The sequence below is a fragment of the Pyxicephalus adspersus genome, chromosome 3 (genome assembly GCF_032062135.1).
Source record: "Pyxicephalus adspersus chromosome 3, UCB_Pads_2.0, whole genome shotgun sequence".
Classification (NCBI taxonomy): domain Eukaryota; kingdom Metazoa; phylum Chordata; class Amphibia; order Anura; family Pyxicephalidae; genus Pyxicephalus; species Pyxicephalus adspersus.
Genome location: NC_092860.1, coordinates 20,035,134 through 20,053,188, shown reverse-complemented (window position 1 = coordinate 20,053,188; position 18,055 = coordinate 20,035,134). Strand labels below are relative to the sequence as shown.

The 18,055-nt window shown below is 38.0% G+C and overlaps 1 protein-coding gene across 2 annotated transcripts in view; it reads right to left on the bottom strand.

The window, feature by feature from the left end:
- Nucleotides 1–16,961, bottom strand: part of CD40 (CD40 molecule) — a 40,944-nt gene extending 23,983 nt beyond the window's left edge. Inside the window, exon 1 of one of the 2 annotated variants that reach the window (XM_072403808.1) lies at nucleotides 16,698–16,961. In XM_072403808.1, coding sequence (XP_072259909.1) covers nucleotides 16,698–16,787 — 90 coding nt within the window. In that variant the 5' untranslated portion in view covers nucleotides 16,788–16,961. The remainder of the gene's footprint in view (nucleotides 1–16,697) is intronic. The other variant, XM_072403807.1, reaches the window with a different exon arrangement.
- Between the last annotated feature and the right edge of the window lie 1,094 nt (nucleotides 16,962–18,055).

Sequence of the window (18,055 nt, the reverse complement as noted above, 5' to 3'; positions counted from 1 at the left end):
GCTCATGATCCAAAGCATACCACATCATCTGTAAAACATGGCGGAGGCAGCGTGATGGCTTGGGCGGTCATGGCATGTCCATGAGTTCAAGACTACAGGCTGTCATTGCCAGCAAAGGGTTTTCAACCAGGTATTAGAAATGAACATTTTATTTTAAGCTTTTTAATTTGTCCAATTACTTTTGAGCCCCTGAAATGAAGTGATTGTGTTAAAAAAGGCTTTAGTTCAATCTTTTTGTTCAACCCAGTGAATTAAAGCTGAAAGTCTGCAGTTCAACTGCATCTGAGTTGTTTCATTTAAAATTAATTGTGGTAAGGTACAAAACCAAAATTAGAAAAAAGTTGTCTCTGTCCAAGTATTTATGGACCTAACTGTAAGTTATTCGCATACTGCATTTCATTTTATTTTTTTTCTACTTATTGAAACATCTGCATACATGAACCCTAAAAGTTAAGTGTATATAAATCAAACAACAAAAAAGTAATGTATTACAGCTTACTAGCCCTTAGCTGTGGTGGCTGATTTTGTTTTATTTATTTAGTCTTTTTCCCTTTCTTGATTCTGTTATTAACATTAGTCTTCCTAGGGTGACAACACTCACTCTCTGTACTGTGCCTATGAAGAACCAAATTTTTCAGTTTAGTATGCTTGTTTATTGATTTGAACCATTTAACACCTCTTTCTTATCTCCATAACATAAAGTGTTTTACTATAGCTCCTGACCAGGGGTGATAAGAATTCCTGGGATTTCAGCATAGCAGAATAGCTCACTATAGGAAGATATCCGCTAACTGGGGTTTTGATAGATACAACAGGCATTTATTGTGCACTTTGACACAAACAGACATAACAAAATATTTTCAGAGGTATGTTCACCCAACCAAAAGGGATCCAATTAATAGGAGAATTTTATGTCAGGGTTAACATGAATTATAACTTGTTAGAGCAAATTCATACATTTACTGTAAAGTGTTGGGCATGGTAAAACCCCTGTTAGCATAGTTTTCCTGTCTTTATCCCATTAGAGTAATTTCCCTCTACTTCTTGTCCTAGAAATTCAACAGCAAATGAGAAACAATCTCCAAAATTAGACAAAGAAGCCTTTTAGACAAACTGGAACTGGTGTCTCCATTAAGAGATTTACTATTAAGTTTGTTCAGGTGACAGCTACTATTTTGGATCTTTTATCACTTTCTGTCTAGGTGATAATGTTTTCAAAGACAAATAGAGAGGTTATTTGTACCTAATGGGGACACAGACAGCAAAAAATATTGATAACTGAAAAATGTGTTGCCATTAGTTAAACCTCGAGCATTCAATCTTTGTTTTGCATGTAGGGCAATGTGGTCAGTTTTTCACAAATTTGGAAAACACTAGAAATATTTTTATGAATAACAAGATTTATTTTGATGATAGAGTATTATCATTAATCTGTGGGATATATCAGTTTTTAAGGATCAATGAATGTAAAGGAAGACTTGAGACTCAAAAAAAAGGAAAATAACCCTAATAAATAAGTGGACCTACCATCACATTATTGACATTTTGTAAAAGGTTGGTGATTTATATTAAAATATTTCTTTTTTTTAACCTTTTTAACAAATTTCCCTCTTTTTGCTGGAAATGGGAAACCTGCAGCCCCCTGGAGTACTTACATCAAATCATTCTGCACATGTCCATGATCTGGCACTTCATCATCAGTGTTTGATTGTGTGTCAGTGCTTGATCTCACAAATGCGCAGTGAGATTGGCACTCATTTTTTTACATTTAGAAGGAGAGCCACAACCTGATCTAATGACTTCCCAGTGCAAGTTCAGGAAACGTCATGAAAAACCTGGAAGAAGGAAGATGGCCGTGTTGGATAGAACAGCAAGCAGGAAAGAAGGGGGATGCCAAGACAGCATGGGATTCACTGGACACACTTTTACATAGATCAAGGGCTTTTAGAAAGTAAAGTTGGGTGATTTTTTTATTTGTTTAATGACAGTCGTGCTTAAGGTTTCTGTAACCTTTCTAAAGTGGTACAGTGAGATAGGTGGGATGTGTGGTGGGAAGTAGTGTATTGAAGAAAAACGTTAATCACCTGTTGGATTTTTTTAAGTAATTTTTGTATAAGCATTTTCAATCTTTGTGACAAACTTAACCTTGTATATTCTTTGTAACACTCAATAAAAACTATGTTCATTGCCAAAAAAACTGCTTTCATAAACCTCTCCCTACCTGAAAGTTCATTAAAACCCTAATTCTTTGTCAAAATATTAGGGTAGGCCATAAGTTCTATATTAAAACGTACCTAAACTCATAAATTTCACTTTGCATAAAAGGGTAGATAACCCTTTTATGTTAGGTAAAAATTCTGTTGTGCAGCACTGCCCCCTAATTAATGAGAGCGCAAAGTCCCCCAGGATACCTACGTCACACATCCCGGGAGGCTCTTGGGTGCTCCTTTGTCAAAAGGGAAAAAAAATTGCCGATCTCACGCATGCGCAGTGAGATTGGCAAGTTTTTTTCCCCATCTACGTCACCCCATCTCGAGCCTGGGTCGGGTGACGCACGCCGGGCCGAAAACGGATACTGGGACGACACGGGATCCGATAGAAGGCACCTCCAGCCTGATCGACAGCCCTGTGGAATTGAAGGTAGGGGGATTTTCTTTTGTTTTGGGGGATTTTTGAGTTTAGTTCCTCTTTAACAATTAGGGGGTTCTTTTGTCCGTACTTATACCTACTCTACAGTTGTTTATGTATTTGATCATTATTGTATCTACAAATAATGTGACTATACATATTGTATTATTGTTGGGATTTGAAGGATTAATATTTGAAGGATTAATAACGCGTAGATATGGGAAGCACTACAATATATTACTGTTTCATTGCACTATTAATGCAGTTCTAAAAACAACTGGCTTGGAATCAGCAACAGTGATCAATAAAAATAATGTATGCAAAAGGCAGCTTCGGGTAGATTTATACTGTAGGAAAGGCAAGCCTAGAGGACTATATACCATGGTAACACACTGTTAGTCTAATTCAGATTTATTTATATCTGTCTAATATGCACCCTGTAAGTGTAAGTTCATTTTTACCCATTTCTATTATAAATGACAACTCAATATTTAAAGCAAAACTTAAAGCAGGATAATGAGCATATGAAGGAAATAAATAGGCAAGGGTTATATTCACACAAATCATATATCAAAACAAACTGTGCATTTTATAAAATAACCAGCTGAATGTACATGTGAACCTTTCCTTTTTCCACAAGCCTTTAGGTAGCCTTGGTAAATGGCAAAGTCAAGATCAACTACATAGAAGACTATGGGGCTGATTTAATAAAGCTCCCCAAGACTGGAGAGGATACACTTTTTTTAACAAATAGCAAATGACTTTAGGAAATTCATTCCAGGTTTGCTGGAACATCCAGCTTCACTGATGAAAGTGTATCCTCTGTAGCCTTGGAGAGCTTATTGTCTTCAACCCATATTGTTGATCAATGTATCCGGATACACAAATTGTCTAGCAAGTACAAGTACTGTATTTTATTTAATTGCAGTCTCTTATCATCCCCTGCACAGCAGCACTCAAACTTTGGAAGTAGTGGGGATACTAAATCCAATCTGTAGTTCTGTATTCACCTGTGCCGAAAAAAAAAATGCTGACACGAAGATAGAACAACGAGATAGTTTCATCAACCTGCTGCTATTCCTTTACTGCTCAATCACTGGCTGGGGCAGGGAGTTTATCAGGTATTGTTTTTTAAGATGCATTTTAAATCAACTCAATTTATTGGAATTGGAAATCAGAAAGGAAGTGAAAATTGCCCACTGTGTTCTAGACCTAGATCACTTTATAAGCTAAAGAATATAACAGCTTCTCTGTAAAAATAAACACCAGGCACTTATCCTAAAATTTTGAACAATTTTTAGCAATTTATCACAACGCACTTCCAACTTTTGCCAACTACACAATGACTAAGGCTACGTACACATGTCCAATGTGTACGTACGTGTTTTCGTCCGAAGAATCGGACAAGAATCTTGAGTGAGTACAGTGCTTGTAGTCCATCATCCACGCGACCGCCCTGGCGGATCCACAAATGATGAACCGCAAATAATCCTAATGCAAGTGAAGGGGAGAGAGCGCAGTGGGGTGCCTCTCTGTCGTCCCCTCTCCATAGAGCAGAACGGCGCTGTATGCACAGTGTTCGTTCATGCATTGTGCAGTTGTTTGTTGTTGAAAGGGATCATGAAAGATCCTTTTCAAATACAAATATTGCATAACGGTGATAGATATTATGATAAACAGAGCGTACAAGAAAAAACACCCTTCCCCCAAGGGGGCATCTATGGAGTACAAAAGATTACCGAAATTTGCATAGTAAAGAATGTGTGCAAACACGTATATTAATATTACTATTATTATTATTATTCATATTATTATTATTATTATTATTATTATTAATAATAATAATAATTAAAAACAAGATTTATATAGCACCAACATATTATGCAGCACTCTACAATAAATAGGGGTTGCAAATGACAAATGAATACAGACAGACACAGGAGGAGAGGACCCTGCTCCGAAGAGCTTACAATCTAGGAGGTGGGGGAAGTAACACACAATAGAAGGAATAAAACAACCAATCCAGAAGCAACCACAACAATGTGTTTAGCATAATGTTTAAACAGAGCACAGCTGCTGGCATAATGAACAAGTGTGGTGCAGGCAAAAATCAATACAATATAATTAATTCATCACATCGACAATAAATACAGTGTTATAGTTGCCCATAATAGCTTGACAACTATAATAAAACACAGAAATGAATATTAATAAACAGTATAACATACTAAGTTAAAGCTAATTATATATGGCCAGCAAAGTGTTCCAGCTACTTGAACAGTTAAAGTGTACATCCAGCCAAAACTTTTTATTAGTTTTGGATAGAGCAGATTAAGACTAGAACCTCTATAAGGGTTTTAGGATAAATATACCAAGAGCTCTTGATATATTTATATTTTCTTATTGTCCTGCTGAAAGTGTTTTACTAGACAAAGACACTTGACAAAAAAGTGAGGTTCTAAACGGAGTACAGGAAGGCTAGATCTTCTGTTATTTTTTATGTGTAACTTTTGCAGATATTTCCTCATTTCTGTCTGGTAAAACCATTGTTAGTAGAATAAGAAGTGAGGATAAACTTCTCTAACAGTGCTCAGGATAACTGCTCAACAAGTTCTGAACCTTCCACAGTCTACCTAAAATGGAAAAAATATTTGACTTGACATATACTGTATTTTAGTTTGTTTAAGTGTAGAGAGCACATTTAAATGAAGTAATGGTTTGATAACAGATCATCACCACTTTGTTCTCCATTTTTTTTGTAATCTGATCACTACAATTTTAATGTCAGATTTATACAAGGTTGAGCAGATTTTGTATGAAGGCAATCAATGCTTCTGTCGCCATACTGTAATTAACCTAAAGTGGCAATCAGAATCTCCATCCACTTGAAAGGATTGACCAATCTCCATATTTGATGAAATACGCCATAATATTTCTTTAGCTGATCGCCAGCTTTATTAATGTGTCATTACGGAGTGTACACAGTGGGTCTGATTTAGCAAAGCTGTCCAACACTGGAAAAGATAGACTATTATGGGTGAACCTGGATACAATAGACTGTAGAGCTGAATGGACCTTTACTAATATAGAAGAGTTTTGTTAATGTACAAATAATTATTTTAAGCAACTGTCATTTTGACAAAACTGACCACAGAGTTCTACCCACAAAAGTAAAAACACAAAAACATACCTCTCTCACTGCCTAACGATGCTTTGTAATAGTAGAATTTTCTGGAGGCTTAGAACCCAACACTTCTGGTAGTATTGACCTCCTATGCCCCCCATTGTGCTCAGAGCCCTTTTCAAGAAGATCCAGTTCTCTACTGTGCCCTATAGTGACACAGGTTGGTTGGTGGGTATAACCACCAAGTTCAATGAGGAACCAGGAGACCCCCACTTTTAGAAATGTTGGTTTGTCAACAAACTTCAGAAGAAGTTTATTTTCTATGGTGTAGTGTTTAAACTGAAAACTAGGTTTATCTAATGCTTGAATTAAAAGGGGACCACTCTATCCAAATCTTAAAAAAAGTTTTAGGCAGCCTTCCTTCAACATGGGGAAACCCTTAAGAAATTTCTGTGTTAGTCAATGGGAAGAATACCTCTTACACTGTTGATCCCTAGGAAGAATGTTACAGATAGCAAAAAATATCATTGGTGTCAGTGGTAACTGATCTGAGAGGCACAAACTGCTCTTTGCTCAAGGAACCCCTGGAAAACTCTGAAGGAACCCTGGTTGAGAAACACTGCTTAAGGGATTTAATGTCCTCTTTTGCCAGTAGAGCTTTGTGGACATTTTTTTTACCCATCAAGGTAGCTTTTTCATGGTTATCTACATTGCATATTTACAGTAGGTTCCAGCTGCCACTGTTTTCCATCCATATAACTCATATACCTCTCTATAACAAAATGCCATTGTTCTATATGCCTCTGCAGGTTAATGGATTGTCTGACCTCTGCTAACAACCTAATTTTTTTGAAAGTTAAATGTCACCATTGTTATGACCCAAATATGCAGAGGATTAATGCTGCAGTGTCAGATGGTTCCCTTAATAGGCACTTATTCAGTGCAAATTACTTTAATGTCAAAGACCTTCATCAAATATCTGATCATTTGTGCTTGCACAAACATCTGCTATTTTGAGATGATATCTTGTCATCTTGTCTATGTTTCTGTATGTCACTGGGCACATGTGCCAATTAAGTCACCATATTTTGCAGACCCTAGTCACCATCTCACAGACATGTGCCAAATCAATGCATTACATGCAAGAAGAGTGTCAACGATACATTCAGTGAGAAATAATTGGTGGGGAATCGGATCTTCTGTACTAGTAGAATATTGAATCTGGCGCAGAAGGGAATTTCCTTTAGGAAGAAATCCATTGAGAACAATAGCTATTGGTTGGCCCATGCTTAATTTGCAGGGCATATCATGGGACATGGAAAAAGGAAGGTTGGAAACATTTGTGCTGAAAGAAATGCCCAACCGAAAGCTCCTTCCATGGTAGGAACAGCTCTTTGTGGTTAGGTGCTGCAGAAAATGCCATAGGTCATAGGTGGGTGAAACCATAAAAAACATACTTAAAGATGCCACTAATAATGTGTACTGATGTTCATAAAATAAACTACCCCTGCATTGATAGCTAGCTGTTTTAAAAATTTAGTCTGGCTTTGTCTACTCCATGTTGACACCTTAATTCCTAGCACCGTATTCCTTACTAATCTTGGTGCATGCACAGTGCTAGACAATGTGAGGCAAACGAACTTATTTCACAGCTGAAGTGATGAGTGCCAGCCATATTTAAGGCTGACATCCCATGCATGTTCACCCTCTGCACTAATATTCTGCGATCTGCACATTGCACACACTGCCAGCAGAAAACACAAAGCATGCTCAGCTGGTGTCATTTTCTCCTAGGCAAGAATCTAGGCAGTACAGTAATCATTTGGAGAACAAGGGATTAAAAAACATTTTTGTGATTATGACAGTGGATGGTCCACCTTAACTGCAACACACTGTTTCATATTTGTATTTTGCAAACTAGATTGTAAGAAATGACTTCAATAATCAATGAAGTACTTCATCAGCTGAAAAAGATGACTGCTGCTCTGTGAAGATGATATGGATTCATCTAATTATGAATACTAAATAAAATAAAATGTACTAATAAAATGTATCTTAAATTGTAGGAAAGAAAATAACAGGGTTTATAGGCCAGAGTTTGAGGAAGCAATAATTATGTATTTATATCATAATTCATACATAATTAAGCAAACAATGAAAATATATAATCACCATCCCATTGTAACATATTGGGATAAAGTTGGACAAACTATACATACAGTCGACTAATGTATTTCAATGAACCGTCACAGTCTTTTATAACCAACGCATTTCACCACTTTGGGCTTCCTCAGGGGTAGATAGTAAAGAAGGACACTCACTTTTTTTTAATACTAATAAAATTTACCAACCAAAATACAATGCCATTATCCAAAATAATCCATACCATTCAACTACCTTCAATAAATGAACACATTTTACAGTTTTGCATTTTTTCTGCATTGCCCATTGCAGCTCTCCATATTTAGGCACTGCAAATGAAGTCAGTGCTGGAAGACTTCTCTCAGTTAGTATGATTGCAGGTCTGAACTGGGTGCTGATAGCAATAAACTGCTTTATATCATTCGCTTCAAATCACAATCTGATAGAGGTCTGAATGGGGAAATATCTCCATTTAGAACACCTGACAAACATATATGTATTATTTCTACTGGCTACAATGGCTACAATCCCCATGCTCAATCGCCATGCTCAATCCCTGAACATGTAGGGCGTGGGACATTTTCAAATGGGTAAAAAAAAAATAGTACATTTGACAACTATCAGTTTCCAAAAAAAATAGTTTAAACGATTTTAAGACAATTTAAAGACTTTCTTGTAAAAAAATGTTCAAAATGCTGAAATTAGAATGACTGCACTATTGCCATCATTATCATCACTGAAAATGTGCAATGTGAAAAGCCTGTGAAGTTGATTTATTTAGGGTACATTATCAGGATAATTTACACTGCCTAAGTACGGCAAAAGTGGACATTGCTGTGGTACATTATAACATAAATATGAACATGTAAATATCCCATAATGTATACTTTGGGGTTTGAATTATTAAGCGCCATTTCAGACTAGCAGTTGACCCCAATGTTGTACCGCAGACTCAACCATGCTCTCAACTAGTCCTACTAAACTGGATAGGAAAAGTTGAGAGCCATTGGGAATTCATTTGCATTGGATAGTGGCACAGTTACTGGAAGTGACGAGTCGCCTAGGACTAAGGCTATGTATACGCGTCAGATGATTCGCTCGTCTCAGATGAGAATCTGACATGTGTACAGCAACTGTCTGACAACGTTCATGGATCCATCTCGGCAGATCCACAAATGACAGAGGACAAATGGCCACAATGGAAGTGAAGCCGAGAGAGAGCACAGGAGAGGATGCCTCTCGCTCAATTTCCCCCTTTACCTTTCCAAAGAACAGAATAATGCTTTATGTACAGTGCTCGTTCATTCATCTTTCAGTCTTTTGTCGTTGAAAACAACTGCGAAAAACCATTTCCAAAGACAAAAATCGAACGTGTTCCCTAAACTTAGTGATTTATGCATTCCAGAGTGAAAACTCAGCTTGTTAAGTGAACAGCCTGAACTGATTCAGGTAATCATCCCACTGTATTGGGTTACATTTGTTTGAAATGTCTTTAAAAAGCGAGATACTAACTATTAGAAATAGTGGAAGCTAAGACATAAGGACATCCTATCTCTCTGCCCATCTAACAGACTGCTGATTGTCGGTGTCTTTCCTGGAGTACACAAGTTACTACCTGCTTGACACAAAATCTTTCTATTGGCTGTTTGCATTGAACGAATGAATGAACAAAGACATCTTTAGCAGGGACTAAGTAGTTCCAGCTCAGGTTCCATTGCAGTGGTGCATCAGCAGTCAACAGATAAAAACAACAGAAGTAGGTTATTGTTTCTCAAGAAATTGGCGAATTTTGAATTTTGCCTAGGGCTTTATCATTGCAGTTAAGGAGGTTCACCTCATTATTCTGTTCTAGCACAAGTGAGAATGAAAGTACCCGTTAATTTCCTCTTTCAAATACCAAGTTCCTCTTTATTATCATCTCCTGAAACTTCCCATACTTAGCCTGCAATAACGAACAACAATCTGTCTATAGCTAGATATCAAATAGAGGTCTTTAGGGTCAATTCACCGAGACAAATAAGCCATTTTAAATGCATTTGTTCCTTTACTTGTTAATTTTGTGCAATTTCTCAAAACCTAGACCTTGACTAGACTGCTCTGAAATTTTAATTTTGCTTCCATTCACACATTCTGTATTGCATTTTAAATGAACCTGTCAGGAAAATGATATGGCAAATGCCGGCCCTGACTTATTTTTAAAGGTTCAGGTTCCAGAGTTGTCTTCATTATTTATCCTTCATTAAATGGTAAATGAGCAGACATGTGCGCATAGATCCAATTAACCTGCCAGTATGTGTTTGAGCTGTGGGAGGAATTGGAATGCCCAAAGGAAACCCACACAGACATCACACAGGTAAATTTATTATGCACATATTTGTCTCAGTTTGTTTAGCAACTGTGAAGATGAATAAAGAAATAAATGATAGCCAATGGATGTGTGCTTTTAAAGCAAGTTTGCAATGGTGGCCCCCATTTTGGTTTCCTGACAAGTCCCCTTTAAAACTAAATTCTTGGGATATATAGGAAACAATGCAGGCAGCTATAATGGCTCATTGGCCCATTGTGCTAATACTTTCTTTCCCAGTTTAAGCTTCTCCTTGCACTGGGATTGTAAGAGGCCGATACTGATCTTACATTGCTTACATTTTACAAATTATGTAACTGAAAACAGAGTTGTGTTTATTTGTGTCTTTTATTTGTGTCATGCATTCTCAAGGACACCCCCATGCTTTTGAACTCACTTGAAATCCATGGATCGACCATTGTGCATCATCTCAGGTCCCTTCCTGACGTAGTACTTTTCCCCGCTATTCCATTTCCTCTCTTTTGGCCCCCTTGGTTCAATGTGTGTTCCGCAACTCAGTGGATATTTGTATCTTATTGGCATTGCATTGTACTACTGTTTATACTTTTGTACTTATATGCTGTAACTGGCTATGTTGTATTGTTCCCGTACCCCTCTCCCTGACTATTTTCTTTAAATAAAGGAATATTGAAAAAAAACTAGGTCAACAATTTAGGCTTCATGTACCATAGCAGACATCCAAATGGGTTCAGCTATGTATATACTTATCAAGATAACTAAAAGAAATGTGTAAGTGCTGTTTTTCAATGTTTTCTTTACTCTACAGCTTAAGTCAGAACAAAACTCAACAATACTACCCCTATTCCCATTCCCTGGAGGGGCTCCACCATATTCCTTCTTCTTTACTCCCTGTTGACAATATTCAACTATCTGGTTATGCCAGTATGAAGTAAGAATTCATTCATTCCCGGAATGCGAAAGCCAGGCATGCACAGCTCAGCAAAATTTGACTTCTGAGTGAGAACAGTTATTGCAGATGGGACATCACTTGTCCATTTCTGCTATAACCATCTGCCTGAATTGCTAAGTTTAATGAAGTTTTAAACAAGTAAGTCTGTAAAAGTACAACACATTTTACGTTTCGATGTTGAAGAAAAATAAAGTGCCCCACAGCTTTCCTGTGAAATGAGCTTGGGAATAAGGAAGTATATCAAAGATGTCAAGTGCTTTGTCCATTTATGATTTTTTTTTCAACAAAGAGATTCTTTAGATTAGATTAGAAGAAGCTAAGAGAAAAGGAGACATTTGAGGATGTCAAACATTACTATACTTTATGGAGTGACTATGAGTCAATGAACACATGAGGGGGTTTTACAGTCTTCCCACAAACCGGTACTTTGACATGGGTATCTGCCTTTTGGGAAATTTTATTTTTATTTGCATAAATTTTAAGAATTGTTGTATTTTCTATTCAAAAGAAATTAAAACTCCAAAAACATATCTAGTGATAGAATGTTTCAAATATTGTTCATTTGTTGAAATCTCTATAAACATGTTGTGTTTCGGGTGTCCTAAAATACTTAAAAAGTGTAGGGTGTTCACTCAGCATAGTAAATTAGGTCTTTACAAAAAATAATTCACTTATCTTAAACAGTGAGGTGATGGTCTGCTGACTTCAGCCATTCATTTGTGTGCAAACAAAAATCCTGTTTCTTTACATTTCCTTGAATCGACCTGATCTAATAAAGCACTTCAAGATAAAAAGGACAATAAAGCCTATCATGGGAGAATCTGGGTGGTCCAGTGAACCTGGAATGGATCTGTTTCAAGGCTAAAAACATTTTCCAGATAGTAGTGAATGATTTTTAACAAATCAATTCCAGGATTGTTGGATCACCCAGGTTTATCTATGATAGTCTATACTCTCCAGTCATTGAGGGCTTAATAACTCAGACCCATTGCAATTGGGTATTTATTGCAAAGTTATTTTTCACCATATTCACTAAGATACATGAAATACATTTTCCAGGAAGATAATTTACTTTTTTAGGAAAACATTATATACATTTCTTTAGTAAATTGACCCCAATGCCCTAGTGCATAGAGATCAGAAAGTAAAGGTCAGAATGCCAATTGCTACTTGTTCTGGGTTAATAGATTTGGAATACTAAAGCAAAATAGGCTGTTCCCTTAGTAAAATGAATGATCACCATACAAGTAATTTTTCACTTGGAGAACTTAGCGGGGTAAAGCTTTTTTTTTTTTTTTGCTTCAATCATCCAATCAGGTTGACTGAGGTTTTCTTCATTTTTTGCATTTGACTAGGTATTCCTTGTGGTGTGAACTTTCATCCCACTCACTTGCAAGATAAAAATGTATTTTAAGTAAATAGCCAGCAGTTGGTATTTCCAGAAGGAGAGCTCAGCTGTGGTATCCTTCATAATTCATTCAGTACAGGTTTCCTTTAAAGTTATAAACGTTATTGAGTTATCATGTATGGCTGATATGACAGATGGGTTTTATTGGGACAAACGCTACACCCATACACAATGGTCCATAACCTTCCATTGCTTGCACCTCAGTTTCAGTGGTCAACATGACCAAAGACAACAGAGATATGTTGAACTGCAGAGGTGATTGTATTTCCTAAGATTCTTGTATTTCCTATGATTACTTGTTACCCAAAATCTCTAAATGATCCATGGAGGGGAGTGTGCTGACATTGAAAAATAATTTTAAACACACAAGATTTTCTATCCTGTATTTACTTTTTTCCCTGATAGCTGGTGGTGTCTGTAGCTACCACTGGGACATGGGCTTGCGAATAGCTGAATCAGGAAAAACAATAGGGATAAAATTATAAAATTCACCTAGACAATCAGTTCTTGCCTGAGTAAGCGTGGTCATCAGGCATCTGGGAAGACCTAAAAGTTTAATAATGTTTCCTGATCCAATTGTGTAGGCTGGGCTGGGTGAACACTCTATATCAGGGGTCCTCAACCCCTACTAGTGGGCCACGGCCATCTGACAGGTGGGCCGCGTACCACATCTTCCGAAGACATTGCAGGCTCTGGGATAAAGGGGGTCTGTGTCTCTGGACACAACCTGCCCACTCTCTCATCGCAGGCTCAGACCTGCGATAGGAGAGTAGGCGGGTTCTGGCATAATGACGTTACTCTGGGGGGAAGTTTCTTCCCCTTTGAGTGACACATGGCTTCCTGCGTATGCTCGGTTCGGAGTCTGTGCATTTAGTGGTCGGTGACATGCAAAAGGTTGGGGACCACTGCTCTATATTATCTGCAGATACTGCTAAAGATGTGTTTACCCCTGTAACATCTACAGAGAACACATGTATGAAAACACATGCATTAGGTATGACACTCAGATGCCCTGATGTACCTTTCAATACTTGTTAACTGTCTCAGATAACCCATAACCTAGGGAGCTCATTGTACTAAAGCTTTGAACACACATTTGCAATAACTTTTGTTGGAAATGACCATTACTGATTGTAGGACAGTAGGAACGAATGAGAGCAGAGACACCCCACTGTGCCCTTCCCCATAGAAAACAGGAATAGCTGCTAACTGATCGTCATTCTGTGATCCAGCAGGATGGATTGCTCAGCGAGGATTCTGACTGCTTCCTGACCCATCTCGGGCATTCTCAGAAGGAGCTTTTTTTCCAATGGGGAAAAAAAATGCCAATCTCACGCATGCGCAGTGAGATTGGCACTCTTTTTTTTCCATTTATGGCTGGCAACATCACCCGATCTGGCGCCTGCGCAGGCAAAAGTTAAAAGATGACAAAAGAAGATGACGGCGCCCAGCGCTTTTTCCACACCAGGGCGAAGATGGATTACACAACAGCACGGGACCCAATCTAGGAAAGCTCCAGAAGGATTAGGGGGATCTGCAGAAGTAAAGGTGATTTTTTTCCTTTTAGTTTTGTTCTGCTTTAAGTGCCAGTGTCAATTGTCTGTTCTTACTTCTTTTCTCTCCATACAAGTCTATGGAAACGTAAAACAGCTGAAGCAGGTCTAATGCAGGTCAACTCAACCTGCAATAAATTATGAATGCATTTGCCCAGCAGAGCCCATTGACACAGCCCCAATATTGAGTAACAGAAGGAAATGTGTCAGCTGACCCATCCTATCATTATGCCTCCCAATTGCATCTAAAATATAATGGGCTTCCTCAGTGTCCCAAGTCACCAATAGTGAAGCAAAAAAGGTATACCAGTCTTTACTCCACAAGCCAGTATTTCTGTATCAGGGTGATTTATTGCCTTTGGGGATTTCCTTGATCACCTATGAGAAATATTCTGAAACATTTTCATTCCTGAATATACTTTCAGTTTTTTGAGAGATTAAATTATGCCAAGTACCATATTTTGGAACTTTATGACACTGTATAGCTTACGCAGAGATCCATGAACGATGAATGACTGCAATGGAACTGTGAAAGATTCTTTCCAACAACAATTATTCCACAAGTGTACGCAGCCTTAGGCCAAAGTCAGTGTATTTTATCTTTGTTTACAAATGGACTTTTTTAGCTATTCATGTTGGAGGGAGCAGGTGGCTGGCATGATAGCAGATTATCCATTTGACCTGGAAGATCTACTTTTAAAACACTTTTCAGGTTATTTTTTTTCTGCGTCCTGTTAAAGATTTCAATCTTTCCTTATGGGAAACACCAATCATAGGGTGTTGTCACCAGAACTCCCATTTGGAAGAGTTCCCTCACCATTTGCTCCAGTAGGATGGATCATTGCCCCTACCTGTCCCCAGAGACCACCAAACTCCTTGTACACGCTTTTATCATCTCTAGTCTGGACTACTGTAACCTCCTCCTCTCTGGTATTCCACTAACCCTACTCAGTAGTATGGATCATTGCTGTCTTTCTGTCTTTGGGACAATGGATAGCCAAACAGAGCAGTGAATCTCCCCAGAGAGGCCAGAGACAACAATAAATATTTGGAGGTGGGTCTAACTTTTCTCTGCTCCTAAAAAAACAAATTAAAACTGAGGACCCCAAACTTTTTAGCTCGACAGCCCCATTATTAATAGTCAATGGTTCATTAACACACAAACATGTATTAAATGAAAATAATGTAATACTATTTTAAACAATAGGACTGCAAAACAATATAAAATAACCTAATTAAAAATTGACAATGAGAAAAGTATAGAAAACACTTAACATTCACTTTTTACTAAAACAGCCAATATCAATATTGGGACCAGGAACAAGAATGGAGCTAATCAGAGACATCAAAAGAATATTTCACCCTAGTCAACCTTCCATTAATATTTTCAGTAGTATCAGATATTTACAAACCCACTTTAGACCCCTGGCCATTTTTCTGAACTCTGTGGATCGCTCCATTGACCCTTAAAGGTTGATGTTGATCACTCATTGATTTCTCAACTAGGGTTCCTCGAGAGGTTGATAGGAGTTTCTCGAGCAATGATCACTCTGTGCCTCTCGGGTCATTTTAACTGACACTGATATAAATTGTGGACATATTCATTTTAGTAGGGGTTCCCTGAAGACCTTAAAGTTATTTCAAGTGTTTCCCCATGTTAAAAATGTTGTGAAAGGCTAGTTCAAAATATTACAACAAAGTGTAAACAACTTTGTACAGGTAGTCCCCGGGTTAAGGACATTCAACATACGGCCTCCGCCCTGTTCGCTCCTGTGCCAGACAGGGGCTTGTTGGGGGAGGGGGGCGGTTTGCATGACTTTCAGAAGAAATCTTCTGCTAAACAGCTGAGGTTGTGGATGATCTTAGGGGGTGAGCTCTTTCTGCAGCCTCTTGTAACTCTTTATTGGCCAAGACAAACTCTGCAGTTGTTTATTTTTGCATATCAAAGCACAGCTTGCTCCAGAAGTTAATGAATGTCTAGACTCCATAAAGGATTTTATACAGTACCTGACACCACACCGCCAAGTATTATGTTGAGACAAACATCTGTCCTAATTGCATTTAATAGAATAATGTACCTTTTCCAACTTACATACAAATTCAACTTAAGAACAAACCTACAGCCCCTATCTTGTATGTAACTCGAGGACTAGCTGTATTGGAGAATACCAATGATCTACAAATGGCAGGGAAGGGGAATGTTCTCACTATAACTAAACATGAAAAGCTACCTTAAAGCTGGCCCTATATATACCTAATCACATTTGTTTAGTGGTCATGTAATACATTCATTATGACCCCAGTAGCTCACATTTGTGAAGAACATATTCATAAGACATGCAACAGTGCACTTCTGCAAAATCTCGGGGGATTTATAGCAGGTGGCCGGAAATTACCAAATTTAGAAATGAGGAAGAAAGATTTATATTAACTATTAACAGAAATAATCAGTTAGAGCCAAATATGCATGTTACAAACAAAGTCATAACAGTAGAGGTTTTATAATCTTTAACTGTTCATTATAAATAAAAAAGAGATAGCAATAAAGAATTATTGGCATTTCTCACCTGGCAGTAGCGGCTACAAAGGACAAGCAGTAAAATCCACCAAGACATTGTTGACACAGGATCCCTACGATGAATGACAACAAAATACATCTATGATAGATCAATAATCCCAGATTCACAAGGAGTTAATGTGTCTCAATACAAGGACTGCAGCAACACACAGGAAAGAAAAAGGTCATTAAAATAAAAACAAAAAGCTACTGTATATAATCAAATAACAAATCACAAATCTACAGCCCAGACCTGGAATGAAAGCACTGTGGTTTATGTGACACTTCAGCTCCTGCTTATAAGAACCCGCCCCAATTCCAGAAAGTGAAACTAGGGAACTACAGGGAAGCTTGTGCAGGGGATTTCCATTACAGAAGATCACATTATCATCAGTTCAGAATTTAAAGAAAAAGAAAGCAGATTACTGTAACTATGAATGTGAAATAAAGTTAAATAATTAAAGTATGGCACATATCTGGAGCATGTAAAACAAAATATTGGATAGAAATACTGGAACTGCCATTTGATCCAAATAAATCAAAAGGGGATCATGTTAAAGCAGTGGTCCTCAACCTTTCGGACGTCAAGGAACACTAAATTTATGGACTCCAGACCACACATGAGCGGGGAGCCGTGTGTCACTCAAAGGGGAAGAAACTTCCCCCAGAGTGAGGTCATGATGCCTGAACCTGTCCATATCCCATCGCACGTGGGCCTGTGATAGGAGAGTGGGTGGGTTGTGTCCAGAGAAACCTCGCCCACCACCCTGAGCTTGCAATGCATATGGGAGACATGGTCCATTGACCATCAAAATTTTCTTGTTTATTTTGTATAAATATCCTGCCATGCCCTGTTGAGTCTACACCACATAAAGTAAAGGGAGATCTTCCCATGCTATCCAATATTTATCCAATATTTGATCAAGCATCTCGGGCATGCGCAGAAGGAGCCTTTTTGCGCAAAAAGACAAATTTGCTGATCTCATGCATGCACAGTGAGATCGTCCAATTTTTTTTTTCATTCTACCTCACCAGATCTCGCGCCTGGGTCAGATGATGTAGGATGAAGAACAGGATGAAGAAGAGAAGATGGCGGTGCCCGGAGTGGCGGTAACTTGACGGATGTTGGGACAACGCGGGACCCCATGCAGGACAGCTCTGGAGCGATCTGCTTGCCCTGCGGGATTGGAGCTGTATTTTTTTTTTTTCTTTTGCACTTTTGAGTTTAGTTTCTCTTTATTATTACTATCTACTCAAGAAGACAGAGGCACTTGATTCTGAAACAGAGACAGTTTTTCCTATTCATTTAGGTATGGAGACAGTAGGAAAGTGAGTACAGTCACAAAAGGCCAGGAAGTGTGTTTTTTT